At 38.8% G+C, this 24,435-nt stretch overlaps 1 protein-coding gene across 2 annotated transcripts in view; it reads left to right on the top strand.

Moving 5' to 3' along the window:
* THSD7A (thrombospondin type 1 domain containing 7A) overlaps window positions 1-24,435 on the top strand; it is a 491,805-nt gene that overhangs the window by 389,243 nt on the left and 78,127 nt on the right. For both annotated transcript variants that reach the window (XM_006162059.3, XM_006162058.3), the window contains exons 8-9: window positions 10,483-10,717; window positions 16,047-16,162. In XM_006162059.3, the coding sequence (XP_006162121.1) occupies window positions 10,483-10,717; window positions 16,047-16,162 (351 nt within the window). The remainder of the gene's footprint in view (window positions 1-10,482; window positions 10,718-16,046; window positions 16,163-24,435) is intronic.

Here is a 24,435-nt window from a genome sequence, read left to right as displayed (position 1 = left end):
GCACACACACGCGCCCAGCGTGAGTTTTAAGCCACCGGGTCCAGGACGCGAATCGCGGTCGATTTCGTGGGAGTCCAGCGACATAGCCATTACGCTAACTGCTGGTCCCCAATATCCTGATTTTTAACAATATCTGATTTTTAGGGACCAGCATTTAGCATAATGGCTATGTTGCTGGACTCCCACGTAGTTGTCCGTGGTTTGAGTCCTGGACCTGGTGGCTTAAACTCATGCCAGGTGCATGTGCGTGCATGCCCAAGATCCCAAGAGGAGAATGGAGGAGGAGAAGGGATTGTGGCATGGCCATCTCCCCTGGGGTGATGATTTCTCCATTTTTGTCTCTCTTGTCTCTCTCTGTCTTTCTGGCATGTGCACGTGCCCTATAGCAAAAAAACTCTCAAAAAAAAAAAAATCTGATTTTTGATTTTTCTAATTGAAGTCAGAAATAGCACAGTGATAAGAAACTGGGCTCCATGAATTTCTTATGTTACTTGGTCACATCATTTAACTGTTTCAGCTCACCTGTCTGAGATTTTATCTCAGACACTGTAGCACAAGTGAAAGGGGGAAGCTGCACAATGCCTAAGGCCACACTGGAGGCCTAAGATCAGTTCTTAGCCCAAGCTGAATAGACCAGACACAGCAGTGCCTGCCTGTGGTTTTTCATAACTGAGACACTGAGGCAGGAGAATCATAATATGGCAAGATTCTTAACAAATATCTCTTTCTCTTTCTCTTATAAAATAATAATAATTTTTAACTTACTGGACAATTGTACACCCAAAAAGAGCTCCTACCTATGAAGTACTTATAATGAGACAAACACATAAGAAAGGGTTTCAGAATAACTCCCACACTATATTTTACCAAGTAAAAGATGTGTCTCTTTTACCCTTTAATATCTATGGAACAACTGCATCTTACATTGGCTATTTATAAGACCACTGGGGTCAAACAATAGCTATTACATAACTGTTATTGGTTATATGTGCGAGCTTCATCGGTAGTCCTATTGGAAATAGCAACACTGTGATGCTTCTGCAAAAAACCAACAAAAACAGATAAGGACCACTTGAGGAAAAGAAGAAATTCTAGTTGCTTGCCTGAAACTTTTATTAGCACCCTTTGAGGCAATTAGGAATGCAACACCATCAAAATGACACAGGAATGTGGAAACGCAGGAGTGATCAGGTCCACGCTCATTGAGACATGGGTTCTTAATCCATGCTCAGGAAAAATTAGAGTTGCAGACACACAGAGAAGATACAGCAAAGCAGGGAATTTATTAACAATGTGGGGAGTTTATTAAAGGAGAGAGGAGGAAAAACAGAGTTCCCAAGAAAGGAGGGGTCCCAGAAAATGGGTTGCCAAGGAAGAACTGTGGCAAGGAGTTTTTATTTGGGTCAGGAAGGGCTTTGTCAGACTTAGGTTCTAGGTGGGGCTTGTGTATGCATTCCCCACTGGGTAGGAAGGGGCACATGCTGGATGGGTCCAATTATTTTCCTAATTTTTAAGTGGGTACCAAGGTCAGGAGATTCTTTGTCTTGAAGCTTTGGGTCATGAAAACCATTATCTTCTTCCTGGAATGCGGTGAGGCCTGGGAAAAGCCTTTGTTTTAGGTCTGGGTCATGCTGCCTAGGTCATTCACTGAGCCACTTCTGCCTCATCTCAAAACTTAGCCATTTCATGACTCCATCTTGGGCCCATATCCTAACTATATTTTTAGTGACCCTTTTCCTACCTCAAAAACTTAGACATGAGTATCAGTATTCTGGAATAAAATGCTGGAGATAGCAGTGAAGAATGCCTCCCTTTAAACAAACCTTATTTATTATTATTTTTAAAAGTAAGAAAAAGAGAGACAACACCTTCAACAGAATGATATGGAGAGACCCTGAGTTCATGAATAACTCAGGGCTGATAGCTGTCTGAGGTTTTTGCCCTTTGTAAACTAACTGCCCCTCCCTGGAGCTACAGGGTAACCTGAAACCTTGAATAGATTAGACTTCCTGCTTCTCTGACACTTCCATTTTAGGGTAGGTTCTGAGTCCCTTACCCATTCCTAATACCTCCAGTCCTCTCCTGCCCAATTTCCCCATCAAAGACCACGTCCCACCACCTATTGGGGTAGGAGATCAGAGTGTTAATTCCTCTGTGCCCACTGACATAATACAGAGTTCTCCTGTCTCTTGGGACCAGCAATTGGCATAAGGCTATGTTGCTGGACTCATGGTCGACTGCGGTTTGACTTCCAGACCTAGTGGCTGAAAACTCATGCTGGGGGTATGTGCATATGTGCTCAAGATCCCGAGATGATAATGGAGGAGAATGGATTGCAACGTGGCCATCCCCCCTGGGGGGAGATTTCTCGCTTTCTGTCTACTTTCTGTCTCTCTCTGTCTTTCTGGTGAGTGCATGTGCCCCATACCAAAAACCTCTTAAAAAAAAAAAAAAAAAAAAAAAGGGGAGAGAGAGAGAGTTCATTCTCCTGTCTCTCCAGAGTGCCATTTCTGTTCCTCGGCATCTGTTTTTCTGCAACAGTTGGTATATTGACCAGGAAATGGAATCAGACTGCTCCTTTGAGTAACGATCCCAGGGCATTTCCAGCTGGGACGGGCACTATGGTGTGGAGAGATAGGCATGCCCCATCTCGTTTAATGGGATATTTTAGATGGGGTACCTGCCCAAAGGCCTATCATTCCTGGATTATCAGACTCTGATTGGAAAGAAGGACCAACTCTTGGATCCTGATGCATCAACCTTGGTCAGCTCTGGTAATCTGATAAGCCCCCAGGGATCTGTAGAGCCCTAGTTAGAACTACTTGAATAGAGTAGAGGAGGAGACCCGATCACTCTCCTTCCATCACAGGACCGGCAATTAGGATTCATCTGGTAACTGGTTGGTGTGTGGAGGGACTATATAACCTCTAAGTGAATGTGAGTGTTTGTGACAAGTGAATGTGTCTGTGGCTCTATGGCTTCTCACTCCAGACCATAATTGGTCTGTGACTGTGTTTCTGGGGTAGTTCCTTGAAAAGCTAAACGGCAAAATTGGTACTGGGGGACCCAGTCCCTCTCTACACATTCAATCTGGTGGAGGGTTTATATCCAGTTGCTTATTGCCAAGGAACTACTCAAAGCCCATGAGGGACGTAGCCAGATGGATGCCTGATTGGTCCTCTCTGGGGGGCACCCACCCTGTGTCTGTTGTGATACCATTCATAGGAGAGGGACACACAGGCCAATGGGAGAATTTTCCTTGTAGAGGTGGATAGGCAGAGTAGCAAATGTCAGGTAGCCAATTCTGTCCTTGGAGGCTAGGACATGAGTTCCTCCCGACTGTGACAAAAAATGTCCTCCTGGAGCTCATCCTGACCCTTCTACAAAGACTTCCACTGCAGAGTGAAACCTGCCCACTCTGTCCAGGAAAGGAGAGGGCAGGCATCACCCTCCACCTAGACAACCTTCCTTAAGTGGCTCAACAGATTTCCATTCCTTTGTCCTCCTCCATTCTACCTGCCATCCACCACAGAAATACCCCTCTTCAGTACCAGGGTATCCACTCTTGGAATACTGAGAGGACAGACCCCAGAGAGAGACTGCTATGGTCCTTCTGATTGCAGCCTTTGGACAAGGCCCTCCTGCAAACTTGAACAAATTTATCTCCTGCGCTGCCTGGCCTTTTTAGCAGCACCCCCAAGAAACTGAGCCTCTGAGCTAAGGCCCACCCCCAGGAGCCACCATCCCTCCAGAGTCTCTTCATCGATCACTTCCTCCAACCAATGATCTCCTGACTCTACTGGAAAGTTCAGGCTTTTGATAACTAGAGAGGTCAGAGATATTTGGGATACGATGGGAAAACCTCATTCCAAGTCATCCAAGCCCACTGTGCTGGACTGAATACTGACTAATTTTAAAAAGAGCTTCTCTAATGAGTATAAGGTTAAAATGAAACCGGAGAAGTTGAGAGCCCTTTGTGAAGTTGAATGGGCTTCTTTCAAGGTTGGATGGCCACCACACAGGTAACCTTACATCTCCCTACCATGTGGGCTATGTACATCATTTTTACTGGCACCCCCAGGAACCCTGAGCAGTTTCCCTATGTTGAATCCTGGCTACAGACAGCCCAAGTCATTCCACCCTGGGCACTAATCTGCATAAGAGGGAAACACCAATGCATTATTTTGGCCACTCATGTCACGCTCCCAATGCCAAACTCTGACCGAAAGAAACCCATGGTTCCAATCCTTCAGGGCCTCCCCAGAAGAGGAGTCATTAGCAGCTCTACCCTCGTTGTCCCAGCCAAGCCAGTAATTGAAACTCCACCCTTATATGTTTCCTCAGTGCCTGAAGAACAGCCTGAGGAGCCAGCACTAGCTCTGCCAGCTCTGGGGAGAGGCCACCAACCTTCTCAAATCTTGTGCCCAGATTCTGCCTCACCTACCATCACCCAGTGAGCGCTGCATCCCAGGGCAACCTCACTCTTCAGATGCCCCTTCAGGAGACCCCAGGAACTCCCCAGATAGGCACAGATTGGGCTATTACATAAGACAGAGCAACTTTTTACTACCAGCCCTTCACCACTACAAATTTGCTTAATTGGAAACACCATACACTTCCTACACAGAACAGCCCCAGGCAATGATAGATCTCATGGAGTCTATACTCCAATCCCTCCAGCCCACTTAGGACGACTGTTGGCAAGTACTTCTCACCCTACTTAACACAGAGGAATGCCTCAGAGTCCTTGGGGCAGCAAAGAAATGGCTACAAGAGCATGCCCTCAGTGATGTGGTAAATCCTGAGGATTGGACAGAACTACTTTTCCAAATGAAAAGCCTGACTGGGATTACAAAACTGAGAGTGGCCATGCCCATCTCAGCAAGTATCAAGAGGCACTCCTGCAGAGAATGAAAGCCAGGGCAAAGAAACCTACCAAGATGGCAAAAATTACAGAAATAATTCAGAAAACAAATGAGCCACTGGGGCAGTTTTATGAGAGGCTCTCTGAGGCATACTGGATCTATACTCCATTTGATCCTGAGAGCTCCAAAAGCCAGCAAATGATTAATGATTAATGCCACCTTTGTTGCCCAATCAGCCCCTGACATCTGTAGAAAACTCCAAAATAAGAAAGGCTTTGACGCGATGAACACCACCCACCTCCTGGAGATTGCTAATCAAGTCTTTGGGAACCGAGACCAAGAGGAAAGAAAGAAAACAGATCAGTGGATGAAGCAAAAGGCAACTCTGTTGGCCACTGCCCTCAAACAACTGGATGCCCCACCCAGTCCAAGAGGGGGACCAAAAACCAGCTTCTTCCCACTTAAACCAACCCAGTGTGCATACTGCAAAGAGGATGGACACTGGAAAAGCAAATGCCCAAGTGGAAGGCAAACCAAGAAAAAGCCCACTGGGAGCCCCCAAGAATTTCCATCCAGAGCCCCCAAGAGACCTCCTAGACACAATGTAATCAGCATAGGACTGACCAGGCTCCATGATTCTAGGTCCCCAGGAGCCCCTGGTCAACATCAAGGCAGGGGGCCAACCAACAACATTTATGGTAGATACTGACAGTGAACACCTTTATAACTCAGCCTCTGGCTCCCTCATCTTGGGAGCCACTGAAAACAGCAGATCTCAGCCCTTCTCGCAGGCAAGAGGCTGCCAATTGGGGAACACTTGGTTACCCACAAGTTCTTGTACCTGCCTAAAACCTAACTGTAACAATGCCCTAGGAGGAGGAGTGGTGAATCTTCACCCCCGAGGCATCCAACAGAAATGAGGAGATACTTTCTTCACTTGTTAGAGACTTTTCTACAGTCTGGGCTGAAGAGACCCTGCCAGGGATGGCAATTAACCACCACCTGTAGTGGTCAAGCTGACACGTCTGGCACAGCCCATGCCCCTTTGACAATACCCAACAAGCCAAGATGCTAGACTGGTCATGAAGAAGCATATCAACCGGCTCAGCGAAGCCAGAATCCTGGTCAAATGTCAGTCTCCCTGGAATACTCCCTTTCTCCCTGTGAAGAAGGGAACCACTGGAGACTATCAGTCAGACCAGGACTTGAGCTGTGAATGCTGCCATGGTGTCCTTACATCCCAATCCATACACTTTGCTGAGTGCTCTCCCTGGGGAGTCTGAATGTTTCATTTGCCTGGATCTCAAGGACACTTTTTTTTCCCTGTAACTAGCAGACATTGGCCAACTGTTATGTGCCTTTGAATGGGAAGATCCAGACACCCACAGGAAAATAGTCCATGTCAACTTAAAAAGAACCCCCATTCCTCTCAGAAACTGGGTATACAAACATGAGCCTGGAGGTCTCGTGTGGGTTAAAAATTGGAGAAGAGAGTGTGGTGTCAGTTGAAGATATTTTGATCAACTGGACTGGGGAGAAATGTTCACATATTGAAATGTTCACTTTGTAAACTAAATAATGTGATTGAATGTATAAAAAAATTTTAAAAAAAGAAAAGAAAAAAATCATAAAAAAAAAATTGGAGAAAAGAATCCTATAGCTCATCTGGTTGGGGCCATATGTTGTGGTTATTACCTCTACTTCAGTTAAGGTTGCAGGACTAGCCCATAGATCCACCACTCACGAGTAAAGCAAGCCACAGCACTAGAGGACCCTAGGACCTGGACAGTGAAAACCACCCTGAGCAACCAACTATGATAACCTTCCAGAGGACCAAAACCTGTCATTAAGACTAGCCTGGCTGCAGTCACTCCTCGGCTGGCTGCTGTATGCACAGCGAAGCTTGAGGAGTCTATAGCCCTGCTTTGGTCACTGCGGACACTGACCAATCTATGCACAGCAGAAGCTTGAGGACAGTGACAGATGACACCCCCACCATACCCTTATAATTTCCTGCTCCTATCCCTTCCATAGTGCTGGCTGTGTTTCTCTCCACTGATCTGGCAGCAGTGGCCCCAAAAGGCTGGAAGTTATGGGGAAGGTTTTTGCTAGCAATATTATACCTCCTAGTAGTAGGAAACTTGATAGGCCTAAAGTGCCTGGGTTAACTAACTGGGGATATTTTCATTGGGGTTCTATTCCTAATACCAGTTTTGCTTTAATGATACTCCTGACCCTGGCCCTTGCTCTTTTACCAAGACTGACATGCACCTACTCCCCCTTACCTCAAATGGTGCAATCAAACCATCCTGCAAGCCACTATCTGGTTGCAACCTAATGCCTACCTACCAATGATCCATCACCTGCCCATGATTTAGGATCCCACGGTCATTCCAGGGCTCCTGAGCCAGCTGGCATTCATACACCAGGGGTGGGGCTACAAGTCCTGCCTCAATTTAGTCACCCTCCAAAAGTGTCAGGAAGATGGAACAACTTGTGTGGGTAGGAACAGAGAGAGCCATGATTGTTACAATTGTTCCTCTGCAGGCAAAAGAGTCTGCTACACAGGACTCAGACAGTATGGGCTCCCAAATGGAGGAGGTAAATGTCCTACAGAGGCTCAGGCTACTGTCCAGGATATACAGTACAGAAACTTAAGCCTCGGGCTCCCCAAGTTTAGTTGAGGCTCCGTATACCTTGGAGAAACCCCCCAGCTCAATCCAAGAGTAATTATGCTCATTAATATGAACCATGCTCCCCTGTATCAACCCCTGGGGTTGTGCCAGTTAGTATCCAGTTATTGGCTTTACACCTGACCAGCCCTTCCTCACATATATTCCACTCCAACCTACCCTACAAATGACACCCCATTTGGTAATCTGACCTCTGTATGAGAAGGACCAATCTCCCAGGTACACCTATCCTCCAAGCCCCAGGGCTGTTTTACAAATCAAGGTTCCACTGAAGTAAGTAATATGACCTGCCACAGCGCATATCCAGAAAATAGGACCACAGTTTATTTCCAATACTTGGGGTTCCACCTCACATGCAGGCCCTATGCTTAACACTGCCTTCTAGCAACCTGGTCCAGAACCTGTACCTGGGCAATTCTCACTCCCCAAGTGGACATTCTATGGGAAAAGAGACTGTTGATGTCCCCCTGGTAGTACATGCTAGATTTGGAGGGCAATACAATTCATTCCCTTCCTAGTGGGGCTGGGGATTGCTGCTGTGGTTGGGCCTGGGATTGGAGGGAGAGCATCCTCGGCTGTTACTACCAGCAGCTGTCCACTGCCCTGGCAGATGGATTCCAACAGGTAGCGAATATTATTGAGACTTTACAAGTCCAGCTAGACTCCTTGGTTGATGTCCTTCAGAACTGGAGGGGGTTAGATCTCCTGACTGCTGAAAAGGGTGGACTCTGTTTCTGGGAGAGGAATGTTAATCCCTGCTGAAAAGGGTGGACTCTGTTTCTGGGAGGAATGTTAATATTATGCCAACCAATTGGGTGTGGTCCGAGACATGGCAAAACAGTTTAAAGATTTGGTCTCCAAACAGTGACAAGCCACAGCTGACTCCTGGGCAGGTTGGAATGGGTTCTGGACATGGGCCCCATGGCTACTGCCTCTCCTGGGGCCCCTAGCAGTTATTCTTTTAGCACTGACAGTTGGACCATATGTCCTTAATCTGATTAAGTGATTTGTAACCTCCAGCCTTGAAGCCATCATGTTTCTGTCCTCCAGCAAATTGATTGCCCCTGTCTGGAGCTACAGGGTAACCTGAAACCTTGAATAGGTTAGACTTCCGGCTTCTCTGCCACCTCCATTTTAGGGCAGGTTCTGAGCTCCTTCCCCATTCCTAAAATCCTGAGACCTCCCTCCCCAATTCCCCATGAAAGACCATGTCCCACCCCCAGTTGGGACAGGAGATTCATAATGTTAACTCCTCCTTGTCTGTCGATGTAACAAAAAGTTCCCGTCTCTCCTGAGTGCCGTTTTTGTTCTTCGGCATCTGTTTTTCTGCAACAAGGATCTTGACACTGTGATCCATCCCCAGCCTTTAGCCAGCCTCAGATCATAGACCAGTGTGTGCCCAGAGTACCCCAAGATTTTTCTGGACTTAAACTGGGAAACTTTCTCTGTAGGATTACTTTACAGAAGGTTATATTTTATCACTCTTCCACCAGTTGACACCCAAAGGAGAACTCTTTTTAAGAAATCCTGCATCACCAACACTCTGAGGTCATAGAAGATGATTTTATGTAGGAGAACACAAACTGATAAGTATAAATTAAAAAATGAGTCAAAAGATTTGGACTCTGAAAGTAAAGAAGGTTTATAATTTCCTTTTAATGTATGCTAAAGAGTGATATGGAAAATGTAATTAAGTCGTAAAAATCTATTCTGATAAGCATGAAATAAAAATTAGAGTTGATCACAAAGCATTTTATGATGGTTTAATTTGCAATCATTTATTTTTCTTTGGGACACACAAAATGGTAGTACATTACACAGCCAGTGTCATCTTACATTTGAAAAAATATATTTTTATGTAATAGCTTTTCCAATAGCGCCCTGGAAAATTATAAACTCTCATCCATTTTTTTTTTATTAGATGGCATGTCATTCACCAGAGAGAGTCAGAAAGACAGAGAGACAAAAAGAAAAGGAGAAGAGAAAGCACCCCCTATGAGGAATGGTCACCCTGAAATCCCTTCTCCAACACTTCCTTTCAGTTGGGATTTTGGGCATGCATATACCCACACTCAGCGTGTTTCTCAAGTTGCCAGATCCAGGACTTAAACCTCATGGTCAGTCATGTGGAATCCAGTTTCCTTACCTATCAGGCTATGAAGCCAGCCTTCATTCAAGTCTAACATTACTATTTCTAACCATCTTAAAACCTAATACATTAAATATAGTATGTAGTATTTTAACACCATAATTAAGACTTTCAATTTGGGGGATAACATTTGAAAACAAACTTGGTACTCTTCATGTGTAGAGTCAATACCCATTCATTGCACAATCATGTGGGTTCATTTCTATATTATTATCAGCTTCTATGAAAAACAATGGCCTGGGGCCAGCACATGGTGTAGTGGTTAAGGCACCAGACTCCTGCATCATCATCGTCAACAGCAATTTCAGTCCTGAACCCAGTAACTTGAAACATGTCAGGTGCATAGGTGCATGTGCATGTGTGCCCAAAATCCCAAGAGGAGAATGGAGGAAAAGGGATTACAACATAGTCATCCTCCCTGGGTGGTGATTTCTTGCTTTCTGTTTCTCTCTGTCTCTATGGTGAGTGCACATGGCTATAGCAAAATTCTCTAAAATAATGAAGAAAAAACAATGAAAAATATCTTTAAGGTCCTCCATAATTTCCAAACAAAAATATTATATATACCATGTAGTTTATATTTTATATTTTAAACCAGACCATGCTAAAGGAGATAAGAGTAATAAAAAAATTTTTGTTTCCTAGCAATGTGCTGGTCATATGTTCTGTGCTAAGTGGCAGGTATCCTTGTGGTGGGCTCTGTTAATTCCAAGGAATAGAAACTCTTGAGGTTCTTGTTTTCAACTTATCTAATCTGCTATCATCCATTTTCTAGGTGGAATCCGCTGTCCTAATAGCAGTGCTTTGCAAGAAGTCCGTAGCTGTAATGAGCATCCTTGTACTGTATACCACTGGCAAACTGGTCCCTGGGGCCAGTGCATCGAGGACACCTCAGTATCGTCCTTCAACACCACTACAAATTGGAATGGGGAGGCCTCTTGCTCTGTTGGCATGCAAACAAGAAAAGTCATCTGTGTACGAGTCAATGTGGGCCAAGTGGGACCCAAAAAGTAAGATCTTTAGAATGACAATAAATCCTGGGACCAGCAGATGGCATAGCGGTTACATCACTAGTCTGCCATGTAGTTGACGATGGTTCAAATCTCAGATGCAGAGGCTTAAAACTCACACTGGGCGCATGTGTGTGCGTGCACAAAATCCCAAGAGGAAAATGGAGAAGGAATTGTGGCACGGCCATTTTTACTGTCTCTCTGTCTCTCTGTCCTTCCAGTGAGCACCTGTGCCCAATAGCAAAAATCTCTCAAAAAAAAAAAAAAAAAAAAAAGCTGACAACAATAAATCCTGTGGCCAATATTCAGAAGACTGGCTCAGGCTTCACTTGTTTCATGAAGTGGAGCATTGTGATGCCTGTGATACCTGTTCTCAAGAGTAAGATTTGTTTGTTTTGAATGCAAGCTGCTGATAAAGCTATGGTAACTTCAGAATCTTATACCTGGGATCCATAAATTCTGTTGCAATCTTTCTAGCTGGTACCTACTATCTGTTTTATAGTAGCACTTTCTGCTTTTATTAAGCTAGTGAGACAATGAAAGAAATGCTTGCTCCAGGCCTGGTTGATTAATAATGACAGCAGACTGTCCCAGCAGTGCAGGTCATCCATGACCTCTCATATACCCGTAGGCTGTGCAGGCTGCCAATCTAGTTTAATTGGGTAATAGCTTTCTATGGTCTGTCTTTCATTTACCATAGAAAATGCTTTATCAAAAGTACTAAGCCCAAACTTATCATATACATCAATGGTTAAATTCAGAAGCCATTTACTTCCAAGGGAGAGCCCTGGGATAGGATGAGTGCTATGATAAGCAGAAAAACTCTCAGTTTCTCATGGTGGATTTGAGTACTATAATAGCACGGCAAACAGTTTGCTAGAGGGGAGGATAAAGTACCAGAGAGTTGGCATGTTGTATGTGCCTTATGAGAACTGTAAACAAAAACAGGTAATGGCATAATCAGGCTAATAGACTTTTTAGAGAAAACTAATAAATATGTTTAAAAGTTCCTTCAATGGGAAGAAACATCTCTCTTTTGAAATCTAGAAACATTTTTTAAAATTCAAATCATCTTAGCTATGTGAAAGATGGAAAATAAAACCAGTCAATTTGTATAGCTGTTAAAGTGACTTCTACATTTTTCAAATACTTAGCTAAGTGGTTAAATATTGTGTATGATTTTAAGCATGATAGCTAATTAATTCTGGCTTCAGTGTTCAAGGTGTGTTAAACAGATTTAATGAGTAAAAAAGAAAAAAAAAGAAAAAAAAAGAAATATACCTAAAAGGAGAATGGAGGAGAGGGAACTGTGGTGTGGCCATATCCACAGGGACTTGGGGAGTGGTGCTTTCTCACTTTCCCTCCCTGTGTCTTTCTCTCTCTCTCTCTTTCTCTCTCTTCAGTTAGTGCATGCACCCTGCATCAAAATTAAAACCGTAAAAGTAAATACGCAACAATATTAAAAGTATCATTATTTCTTAAGAATTTGAGATCCTTCTTAGTGTTCTAGGGCATCATTAAAAACAACTCCAATAAAGTACGGTCACTACTATGTATCATAAAGCAGGTACAGGTATTTTACATTCACAGAGGTATAATACAGTACTGTCCTACATCTATAATACTAGAGGATACAATTTAAAAGGTATTATTTGGGACTTGATTCTACTTTTCCAGCAGAGGGCCCAAGGTTGGTATGACACAGCTGTAAAGAAATGTACATTCTTAGATATAATTCTTTTCATTAGTGGCACAGCTCTAAGTACTCACTGCTCTTCATGAATATCAGCTAAAAATCATTTTAAAAAGAAAGAAACAAACAAACAAATTCAACCAAAAAAAAAACCAACCAACAAACCATTGGACCAAGCAGAGGCTAGGAAGACTCAAATTGTGCTGAACTTCATTAGGAGTAAGTTCACTTTACTTTTATTTGACCAGTTGATCAGTTTTTTTAAGAATTCTAAATTTTTATTGTTATTATTATTTTTTTTTAATTTGTTCAAGGGCATGTGCATTTACCAGAGAAAGACAGACAGAGAGAGAGAGAGAGAGAGAGAAAGCAAGGTGCCAGGTCTGGGATTCCAACAATGGTAAGCTACATGGGAGTCCAGTCCCTTAACTATCATGCCACTGGCTGACTCTACACTTAACCACTTTTACAATGTTACTATTGTTGTTTTCTCTCACAAACTGCAAAATATTTTTGCTGAATAATAGATATACATATGTATAAGTCTGTTAGCTTAACATCATTAAATCATTCAGGAGGAGGGATATCCTGAAGTCCATGGCAGACCACCAAAATAATACATTAAAATTTTTACTTGGCCCATACAGCCTTGATTCAATGACCTGGATACATCTATAGATTTGTTAAATAAAATGTATTTACTTTGCCCTTAAAATTCTAGAAAATTAAGCATATACTGTGAGTTAAAAAGAAAACATTATTGCTTGTCCCTAAATGCTAGGTTAAATTCAATGCAATCTTTCCAATACTAGACATTTGAAACAAAAATGCAAATAGAAACCTTGTTTTAAACTCCTCTTAATAAAACAGATTACTGTGCAATGGTAAAATCAATATTATTGATCTTATCTATCCTCCCTGTAACAAACTTCAACTCCTATCACATCTGTTTAATTTGACCTTGAATAAGATTTGGGGGGAAATCAATTTCTTGATTTAAACCACAAACACTAAATACAAACAGTACAAAGAAAAAAGAAGCCTGTTGACTGAACCAATTGCCTCGCCAAAGGATGTCTGAATTCGTTTTATTGAGTGTAATCTAGGCTATATAATTTATCTTTGTGTGTTCATTTAATGACTTTGTTGTTAGTAATTTTGTTCTCCACAGTTAGCCAAGTATCGTGCTGTGGCTATTCCTAAACTAAAACAGAATCGTTGTCAGTGATAACATTATAAATTCCATTGATTTATTCAGGGCTAATATTTGAAGAACATGCAGTTGAGTAATGTTCTCCCATTGTTAAATTTGTAAAATTGCCTCACTAAAAAGGACTGCTTTCAATAATAATTACTGACCAATAATTCAATAACTCCAAAAGAATTAGCTGGATTATATGTGAAGTTTTGCCATATAATGTTTCCCAGTTAAATTTTAATTCCAGACTGAATTGTGATTCTAGTGATTTACCATCTAAATTGTAATAATACACAAACTTCTATGATTCTCATTTAAATTTCTTTGATGTTCAATAGTTCAACAGTTCAGAGAATCTAAACTCCACATAAATCAGAGAGATTATTTTTGAAACGTGGGGATTATATCTTTTTAAAAATCAATTCCAAATAAATCTAGTGTTTTAAAGTGAGAGAGAAAAGCATGTACCTATATAATTGAACAAAGCACAGTTTGTATGTATGAGAAAGAACATGTAGATAAATAATAAATTAAAAGTAATCATATCTAGTATAAATGATAATTTATAATAACTAATAATTCATTTTTATATTGACTACATTACACAAAATATTAAAAATGAAGTGTCAGTAAAATTCTATAATGAAATTATGAGAAATAGATTCATGGTGTCCACTTTTTTCTTAGCTTCGTTCTGAAAATCTGTTTTACCTTCTCTTTTTTTTGGTGAGGTTTTTGCTATAGGGCACATGCGCTCGCCAGAAAGACAGAGAGAGACAGAGAGATAGAAAGCGAGAACTCACCCCCCAGGGGGGATGGTCATGCCACAATCCCTTCTCCTCCATTCTCCTCTCAGGATTTTGGGCATGCATGCACACTTACCCAGCGTGAGTTTAAGCCACCGGGTCCAGGACTCGAACCGCAGTCAGCTACATAGGAGTTCAGCGACATAGCCATTGCACTAACTGCTAGTCCCCTGTTTTACCTTCTTGATAAAACTTGAAAAATCTTATAAAGATTTTCTTGATCTACAAAACATTTGACTCTGTTATGTGTGGTATTTTAAAGTTTTATTTTCATTGATTTGCCAATTTATTCCACCAAGAGGTATACTGATTTTTTTAATTATTTCTTTATTGCCTGTTAGTTTACTTGGCAGGTATTTACATAAACTCAAAAGAGAATTGATTAGGAACCAGATTAACTTAACTTTAATTATATGAACTATGTTATTATATTTTATTTTCATAATAGACATCTATTTTTTTAATAATGTTACTGTTCATGACCAATATTTGACCACAGCAATAATTGAATCAGATTGTTGAAAATGCAGAGAATTGGAAAATTTAGAAATCTTACGATAGTAAGAGAGGAGAGAGGCTTAGTTTTCCATCTGTAATGTTTAATTATATTTTAGATAGATAGATCATGACTGCTACAAAAAAGGAATTGATAAAATAAGTATATAATGAATAAGAAAGTATATTTAAAACCTGTATATCAGCTTCCTATTATCTTTCAGGAATTGAAAACTTTATATAATGTAAGATATTTCAGTATTTTGTCATTTTTTTCCTATGTTCCAAATAAATAATAAAGCTGTGCTATCATTTTGAAAATGAAAATTCAGTTAATTTTACTAACTTTATGTTAAGCACATAGTATTTTATTTTTATTCAAATTATTAATTGACTAGATTTATTTTACTTATATTAACTTTTTGTTCCAAAAAAGATATGTAGCTCATAAAAATACAAAGTACATTTTAAATTCTATACTTTAAAACTAGGGACAAAAATGGAAGGAAAAATAAGAATAAATACACTAAATAGACCAAGTAAAAAAAAAAAGCTGCTTATTTTAATGTTTTATATACTTTTATTACTATGTTACTTATTTATTATGAAATATATAGCTATTAATATTATTTTATAAACATGTATAACAAATGTATTTTATTATAAATTTATTTTGTGCTATACTTATTTTGTAGGAACGAAGTGTAAAGTAACCTAGAAAGTTAAAATAGGCAAAAAGTTTATTTAGTTATAATAAGTTATAGAATTGGGTCTTTAAATTGGTTTTAATTTAATTCCCACAAAATTTCTTATAAAGATATTAGAAAATGCCTATTTATGAATGGAGAGATTATTAGATGGGTATAGGTATAATTGTTATATTTTATCCTAGTCAGCACTATTATTATTATTATTATTAAATTTATACATCCTGCCTGGATAATCTTAATGAGGTCTAGTTTGAAATAATTAATTTAGTTGTAAAGTTCTCATCAAAAGCACAAAGGCTGCTGGAACTTAAATAATACAGATTAGTGACCATTTCACAACTTTAGCAAAGAAAATTCCAGAGAAATTAAATTACCTGGTTTTCTGGCCCACTGCAGAGGCCTAATAATTTTCTTTTGCTTTACCTAGGTGTCCTGAAAGTCTCCGGCCTGAAACAGTAAGGCCTTGTCTCCTTCCCTGTAGAAAGGATTGTATCGTGACCCCATTTAGTGACTGGACATCATGCCCTTCCTCATGTAAAGAAGGTATGAACTTCAGAGTTCTGAAGGCTGTTCATCTAGAAAACCCACTCAGTAGGACTTCTAAGTTCTGGCAAGGGATGTTTGTGATTCTTACATTGGGTTGTATAATCCTGGTTTGGCATGGATGCCATAAAATTTTGGTTTCCGCTAGGAAAACATGAATTTAGAGTACTAGACAAATGAGTTTTATGCTAAAAATTGACTTGAAATTTTATGATATATATAAAAAGGAAAGGATTCTAGACTTTCTTGTATTAAATGTGTACTTTTATAGTTTTTTTAAAATAATGTATAGTAGCCGTATTTATTTAAATATATAATATTGGGTTGTTGTAAAGTCGTGACACATTTTTCATAGGAAAAAAAAACATGTCATGGCTTCTCTGAAGACAAAATATATAAGGTATATATACACACACACATACATGATTGATCTTATTGGTATACATGACTTCCCACCTACTTAATGGCAAGAAATACATGGAACCAGATTTGCAACAAATTCAATTATGCAGCCTAATGATGGGAATTAAGGAAAGAAAAATGGCTAACTTGTTGTTCCACCAAATCTGAATGCATCATGAAGAATTTACAGGATGAGTATTTGTTCCCAGTTTTGTTTCGTTTGGCTTTGATTACTTACAGACAAACACTCCTTTGTGTCGTCGTAGCAAATAGGTTCATAATTTGTTCTTCACTCTCCAGGACAGGGTCTTTTTTCATTGCTGCTAAGAAAAGAAGCAACATACTCCAGGTATCTGAGATAATAACAGCAAATTTTCTCTCCATTTCACAATTGAACTTCATCCTATTTCTTATTTTATTCTCCCAGTAAATAGATATACTTTTTATTGGATTCTCTGTATGCTTTTGTTTTATTAATGCTTCTTAACTCTCACTAGAAAGATTTGGTTACATTAACAATCAACTTCTAGTTTAACAATTTCTTTTAAATTGACAAATTTCTTTAAATTCTATAGATATTACCAATTTAATAATACATTATTTTTGCAATGTGATTGCCATTTCACAAAGTTGAAATATAAGTTCCTTTTTATGTTTTTACAATTACTCTTGAAATATCAAATAAAATTGAGCCATAAACTAAGGAAAAATAGAACATTTTTATTTTAAAAGTCTTTTTCTTTATTTTAACTTTATTTATTTATTTTTAATTTGACCAGAGAGGGACAGAGTGAGCAGAGTGAGAGAGAGAGAAAGAGAGAGAAAAAGCCACCAGGTCCAGGTCTCAAACCATGGTTAGCCATGTAGGAGTCCAGCGTGCTTAACCACCATGCCACCTGCCAGCCCATAAGTCTTGTAAGACATTTAAATAGCATTAGTAAAAAAGGGAGTTAAAAACATTAACTTTTTAAAAATGTTAATGGCATAAGCTTACTAATAAAGCAATGTCATTGTCATTTTCCCCCAAAATTTCTTATATCCTTATTTTCTTAAACATATGATATTCTTTATTTTGATCACAATTAGCGATAAAATATTTCTTTATAGGTAAATATTTCTCTAGTTATTGTTATTCATAACTTTAATGAGAAAAGTTATTTATTGTATAGAATTAATTTACTTCCAAATTTCATTCTTTTTTTATTTTTATTATCATCATAATCTTCTTTATATTACATTGGATTTCATATAACTTTACAGTGTATTATTACATTGCTTTTTCAAAAGGGAATGCCATGCATGTCAGTCAGTACAAAGACATTAATCTCCCCGCTTCAACATTTGATACCTTTTCTATGTTTTCCCCAATCATTATTATTATTTTTTTTTAAACAGTCCATCGCTATTTCTCATTTTGCTTGTAAAAATACTTTGCCCATCATGAAATACTTCTCAGACCAATCCAGTTGAGAATACTATACATGTCATCATCAACAGTTAATAAGCCATATCTGTTTCTCACTAATGTCCTGCCTCTCTATTATTCACTTGCTATCTTTCTCTATTCTCTTCTCTTCACTTCCCCCATTCCACACTGTCCTATTCTCATTAAGTACCTTCACTGCTTTTATGTCCTCCAATTTTGTGTTCTCTATCATAGAGTGTGGATAGTCGGTACATATTGAGTGGATACATACAATATCTTTCTTTCATAGCCTGACTTACTTCACTCAGCAATAGATCCTCCATATCTGACCACTTTCTATCAAATTCCAGGGTCTTGTCATTTTTTATGGCTGAGTAGTATTCCATAGAGCATATATACCACACTTTTCCAATCCATTCATCAGTTTGTGGACATTTAGGTTGGTTCCATGTCTTGGCAATTGTGAATAATGCTGCAATAAACATTGATGTGCAAGCACTTTTCTGACTGAGCGTTCTCCTGTCTTTTGGGTAAATACCCAGAAGTGGGATTGCTGGATCAAATGGTAGTTCTAATTTGTAGATCTTTGAGGAACCTCCATATTGTTCTCCACAGTGGTTGAACTAGTTTACATTCCCACCAACAGTGTAGGAGGGTTCCCTTTTCACCACATCCCCGCCAACACTTATCACTTTTTATATTCTTAATCTTTGCCATTCTGACAGGGGTTAGGTGGTATCTCATTGTGGTTTTTATCTGCATTTCCCTTATGATGAGGGATGTCGAGCATTTCCTCATATGCTTTTTGGCTGTTCGTATGTCTTCCTTAGAGAGACTTTTGTTCAGCTCACTTTCCCATCTTTTAATCGGGTTAATCATTTTTTTTCGCATAAGGCACTTGAGTTCCCTATGTATTCTCGTTATCAGTCCCTTGTCTGAGGCATATTTAACAAAAATATTTTCCCATTCTGAGGGTTGTCGGTTCACACTTGTTACTGTGTCCTTTGCTGTGCAGAAACTTCTTAGTCTAATATAGTCCCACTTGTCTATTTTAGGGATTATTGCCTGTGCTTTGGGAGTCTTATTTAAGAAGTCTTTGCCTACTCCAATGTCTCCCAGAGTTTCCCCAGCATTTTCCACAAGTAGTTTTATTGTCTGAGGTCTTAGGTTCAGATCTTTGATCCATTTTGAGTTGACTGTTGTTAATGGTGAAAGATGGGGGTTCAGTTTCATCTTTCTGCAGGTGGATACCCAGTTTTTCCAGCACCATTTACTAAAGAGGTTTTCCTTTTCCCAATGGATTGACTGATATCCTTTGTCAAAGATCAGTTGGCTATAAGCTTTGGGAGTTATTTCTGGGGTCTCTATTCTCTTCCATTGGTCCACATGTCTGTTTTTATGCCAATACCATGCTGTTTTGATGACCACAGCTTTATAGTATATCTTGGGATCAGGGAGTGATATGCCTCCTACTCCATTCTTCTTACGCAGGATTGCTTTTGCAATACGAGGTCTTTTATGGTTCCAGACAAATTCTATAATTGTCTTTTCTAGATCTCTGAAGAATATCTCTGGTATTTTGATTGGAATTGCATTAAACATGTAGATTAATTTGGGTAGAATTGCCATTTTGATTATGTTAATTCTACCAATCCAGGAGCATGGGATGTCCTTCCACTTTTTTATGTCACTTTCAATGTCTTTTTTAAGATTCTCGTAGTTTTCTTTATAAAGGTCTTTGACTTTCTTAGTTAGGTTTATCCCTAGATATCTTATACATCTTGTGGCTACGGTGAAAGGGATTCCTTTCTTCAGCTCTGCTTCATTCAACTTGTTGTTCATAAATAGAAATGCTATAGATTTTTGGATATTGATTTTGTATCCTGCCACCTTACTGTATTCACTTATTACTTCAAGCAGTTTTTTCATGGATACCTTTGGGTCTTCTAAGTATACCATCATGTCATCTGCAAATAAAGATATTTTCAACTCTTCTTTGCCTATTCGAATGCCTTTAATACTGTTCTCTTCTCTGATTGCAATAGCTAAGACTTCCAGTACTATATTAAAGAGCAGTGGAGAAAGTGGGCAGCCTTGCCTAGTACCTGTTTTCAGAGGAAAAGCTTTCAGCTTTTCCCCATTCAGTATAATATTAGCTGTAGGTTTTTCATAGATTGCTTTTATTGTGTTCAGAAATGACCCTTCTATACCAATCTTACTGAGAGTCTTAATCATAAAAGGATGTTGTATTTTATCAAACGCTTTCTCCGCATCAATTGAGATGATCATATGGTTTTTATCTTTCTTTCTGTTAATGTGGTGTATTACATTTATGGTCTTGCGTATATTGAACCACCCTTGCATCCCTGGTATAAAGCCTACCTGGTCGTGATGAATGATCTTTGTTATATGTTGTTGGATACGATTTGCGAGTATCTTGTTGAGAATTTTCGCATCTATATTCATCAATGATATTGGTCTGTAGTTTTCCTTTTTTGTCATATCCTTATCTGTTTTGGGGATGAGGATGATGGAGGCTTCATAAAATGAATTTGGAAGGTTTCCTTCCTTTTGAATCTTTAGAAATAATTTTAGTAAGATAGGGGTTAATTCTTCCTTGAAAGTTTTGTAGAATTCACAAGTGAAGCCATCTGGGCCTGGGCTTTTCTTTGTTGGGAGATTATTAATTACTGATTCAATCTCCTGGCTTGTTATAGGTCTATTCAGATTCTCTATGTCTTCCTGATCCAATCTTGGTAGTTTATATGCATCCAGGAATTTGTCCATCTCCTCCAGGTTATCTTGTTTGTTGGCGTAAAGTCGCTCATAGTATCCTCTAATGATATTATGTATTTCTGCTATGTCCGTGGTAATATTGCCTGTTTCATCACATATTTGATTAATCTGGTTTCTTTCTTTCTTCTTCTTGATCAGTCTAGCCAATGGAGTATCAATCTTGTTGATCTTTTCAAAGAACCAGCTTTTGCTTTCATTTATTTTCTGTATGGTTCGTTTATTTTCTATTTCATTTATTTCTGCTCGAACCTTTATTATTTCTTTTCGCCTGGCATTTTGGGGGTTCGTTTGTTGTTGTTTTTCCAGTTCTCTGAGGCATGATGATAAGTTATCTACTTGCCATCTTTCCATCCTGCCTGAACCTTTATTATTTCTTTTCATCTGGCATTTTGGGGGTTTGTTTGTTGTTGTTTTTCCAATTCTCTGAGGCATGATGATAAGTTATCTACTTGCCATCTTTCCATCCTTTTCTTATGCGCATTAATTGCTATGAATTTCCCTCTTATGACTGCTTTTGCTGTGTCCCATAGATTCTGGACACTTGTGTACTCATTATCATTTGTTTCCATAATTTTTTTATTTCAGCCTTAATTTCTTCAGTAGTGAAGAAGTCATTCAGAAGTAGGTTGTTCAGTTTCCATGTGTTCGTGTATTTTCGGGATTGTTTCTTGAAATTAATCTTGAGTTTAATTCCATCATGGTCAGAGAAGATGCTGGTTACAGTTTCTATGCCTTTGAATCTGTAAAGGCTTGATTTGTGTCCTAATATATGATCTATCCTTGAAAAGGTCAAATTTCATTCTTGATGTTTTTATAGTTGAAGTTTTGTGTTAGTATGAGACTACTTAATAATTCCAAAACATACAAAGTTATATTTATAACCATTTGTTGAATAAACTAACATGAACTTTAAGTGAAATTATTGAAAGTGGGAAAAGACTTTGCCTTTTTATGATGTTGGATATTTCCTTGTATTGTACAGTTTACTCTAAAAGTTGACTTGATCCAAAGTATTAAAAGGAAATTAAGCTTAAAAATACAGAAAAGATGTTTATTAAATTGGTTTACTGATTCATGATAGTCACTATATAAATGAATAATCAGGTAAACTTGTCTTATATCCTTAGGCCTTTATTGAAAATATTAAAATGTAGCCAAGGAATAAAAATCACTTGATAGCCCATGGATATTTTTCCTGTAAATTCTTAGAAATGCATTTATAATCTTGGAATTATATGTCTGAAAAGGAAAATAAAGACAAAAATGTACTTTACTGATAAAAATTTCATAACCAAATGTCAACATTATTTTTTAACTGTGTGATTTTTATGGTACTAATAAAGTAATTTGCTGTTTTCTGTTTGATTATATATATATAAATTTTAGAAATATGTGAAAAATTTATTACTCACTTTCAAAAAACTTTTTAGCAGATAAATGAGGGAACAACTAGATCACTAATGCTACACTCATGTTAAATAAATCAGTACTCAAATATGTATGTATGTGTAAATACTTACCAAGTTACTTATTTTGATTCTTGTATATAACTAGCACATTAATGGTCTTGTAGAGAAAACGTGGTCCTTGACTTAAAGGAATTTTTTAAAATTTGTTTTAAAATACAGACCTCTTCTACATAGACCAGATAATGTAAGACTTAACATGATTAAATAACATGATTTATTTTCTTTCAAGATATAAAGATGAATATAGAAGAGATCTTTGGAAAGAGGGGCCATACAAAGAATCCCAAGTGAGGATCAAAGGCATCTAAAAAGGCTTAGATGACCATAATAAAGATATGGTTTTGAAGAAAGCCAGATCATGAGAGCTAAGGTTGTGTACAGGAAGCTTAAGACATGAAGTTACACCAGCAGGTGGTGTGGTGGTTAATGGTGTTGGACTCCCACATGGCTGACTGTGGTTCAAGTCCTGGACTTGGCGGCTTGCTTTCTCACTTTCTCTCTCTCTCACTCAGTTTCTCTCTGGTCAAATGAAAGAAAGAATGAAAAGAAGAAAGGAAAAAGAAAGAAAAGAAAGAGAAAGAAAGAAAGAAAGAAAGAAAGAAAGAAAGAAAGAAAGAAAGAAAGAAAGAAAGAAAGAGAGGGAGGAAAAGAAAGAGAAAAATAATTCTTTAAAAGAGAAAAGAAGGAAGATGAAGACAAGTTATAGGAGAACGAATTGGATTCACTCTGATATGTAGCAGGACAAACTTTTAGTTTTTAGCTACAGTAATGAATAGTAGGTTTCATGACATAATGGAATAAATAAACTTTCAATCAGTAGATCTAGTTTGGACAGCCAAGTTAAAATGAGTGGTCCTGCTAGGAGATTATTTGTCTTAGAGCTCTTCCAGGAGTGGTGGCCAAGGAAAACAAGAGTATCAACTCATAATTCTGATCTCTTGGAAGCAAGAGGCACACTGGGAAGCAGGCCTATGTTTGAGACAAGTCATCTCACAGGAACAGATTATCAACTCCTGCCTGTTTTACTTGGCAGCTCTATATTGAGTCTCCCAGAACGAAAGGTTTTCAGAAACCCTAAACTTGGGCACTCAACCTTTAAAAGAATGACTGTAATTGTGTGTTGCAGAAATAAAGAAAGCTGGGGGAAGGGGGAAGGGGGAAGGGATGGAGTTGTTGCTGGATAACAGTTCCAAGATGCTTTCTGCTCCCCAAAAAGCCTTTTCTGTTTTGCCTGAAGGCTGCTGCAACAGAATAAGTACACAGTGGTGTCACAGTAAGCTAGCCTTTTGTTGTGAGAAAAATAAAGCAATAGTATAAAGTTAGTTTCTTCATTATTCGGTAAGAAATGGGAATAACCCAAACATCATTGAAATTACACTGTCTTCCACACACTATTTAAAAATGCTAAGCAAAGTTGAATGTTCAAGAAGAGATGATAACAACAGAAAATTGATTCAGGAGTGGAGTAGTTCAGTTTAACTTAATTCTGCCAGTAAAGTCTACATTTTAAAAGAGTTTTGACCTTATTAAAATGTGGAGAACCTCCTTTTAGAAATCACTCTAAAGAGGTAAAATTTACTGTACTGTGGGGAAAATGGAACAGGATAGTTTAGGGTTCCAGAAAGAACAAAAGGAGTTATTGGAAATGTTATTCAATCTTTTCCCAAGATATGCCTTGAAAAATCAAAGCTGGTAAAGATCAGTATAGAGTATAATAGGATGTAATTTAATCTTCTTTTTTTTTTTTTTGAGAGGTTTTTGCTATAGGACGCATGCGCTTATCAGAAAGAGAGAGACAAAGAGACAGAAAGCGAGAAATCACCCCCCAGGGAGGATGGCCACACCGCAATCCCTTCTCCTCCATTCTCCTCTTGGGATCCTGGGCACGCACGCACACGTGCCTGGCATGAGTTTAAGCCACCGGGTCCAGGAAGCGAACCATGGTCGACTATGTGGGAGTCCAGCAACATAGCCATTATGCTAACTGCTGGGCCCTATAGTTTAATCTTCAAACCAGTGTACTTGTTAAGTTCTTTTTTTTTTTTTTTTTTGGAGAGGTTTTCACTGTAGGGCGCGTGCGCTCGCCAGACAGACAGAGAGAGACATAGAGACAGAAAGCGAGAAATCACCCCCCAGGGGGGATGGTCACGCCGCAATCCCTTCTCCTCCATTCTCCTCTC

This window comes from Tupaia chinensis, unplaced genomic scaffold (assembly GCF_000334495.1).
Source record: "Tupaia chinensis unplaced genomic scaffold, TupChi_1.0 Scaffold139677_1, whole genome shotgun sequence".
Taxonomy (NCBI): domain Eukaryota; kingdom Metazoa; phylum Chordata; class Mammalia; order Scandentia; family Tupaiidae; genus Tupaia; species Tupaia belangeri.
Note: the sequence above shows the minus strand (reverse complement) of the source record. Positions and strands in the feature narration are given on the sequence as shown.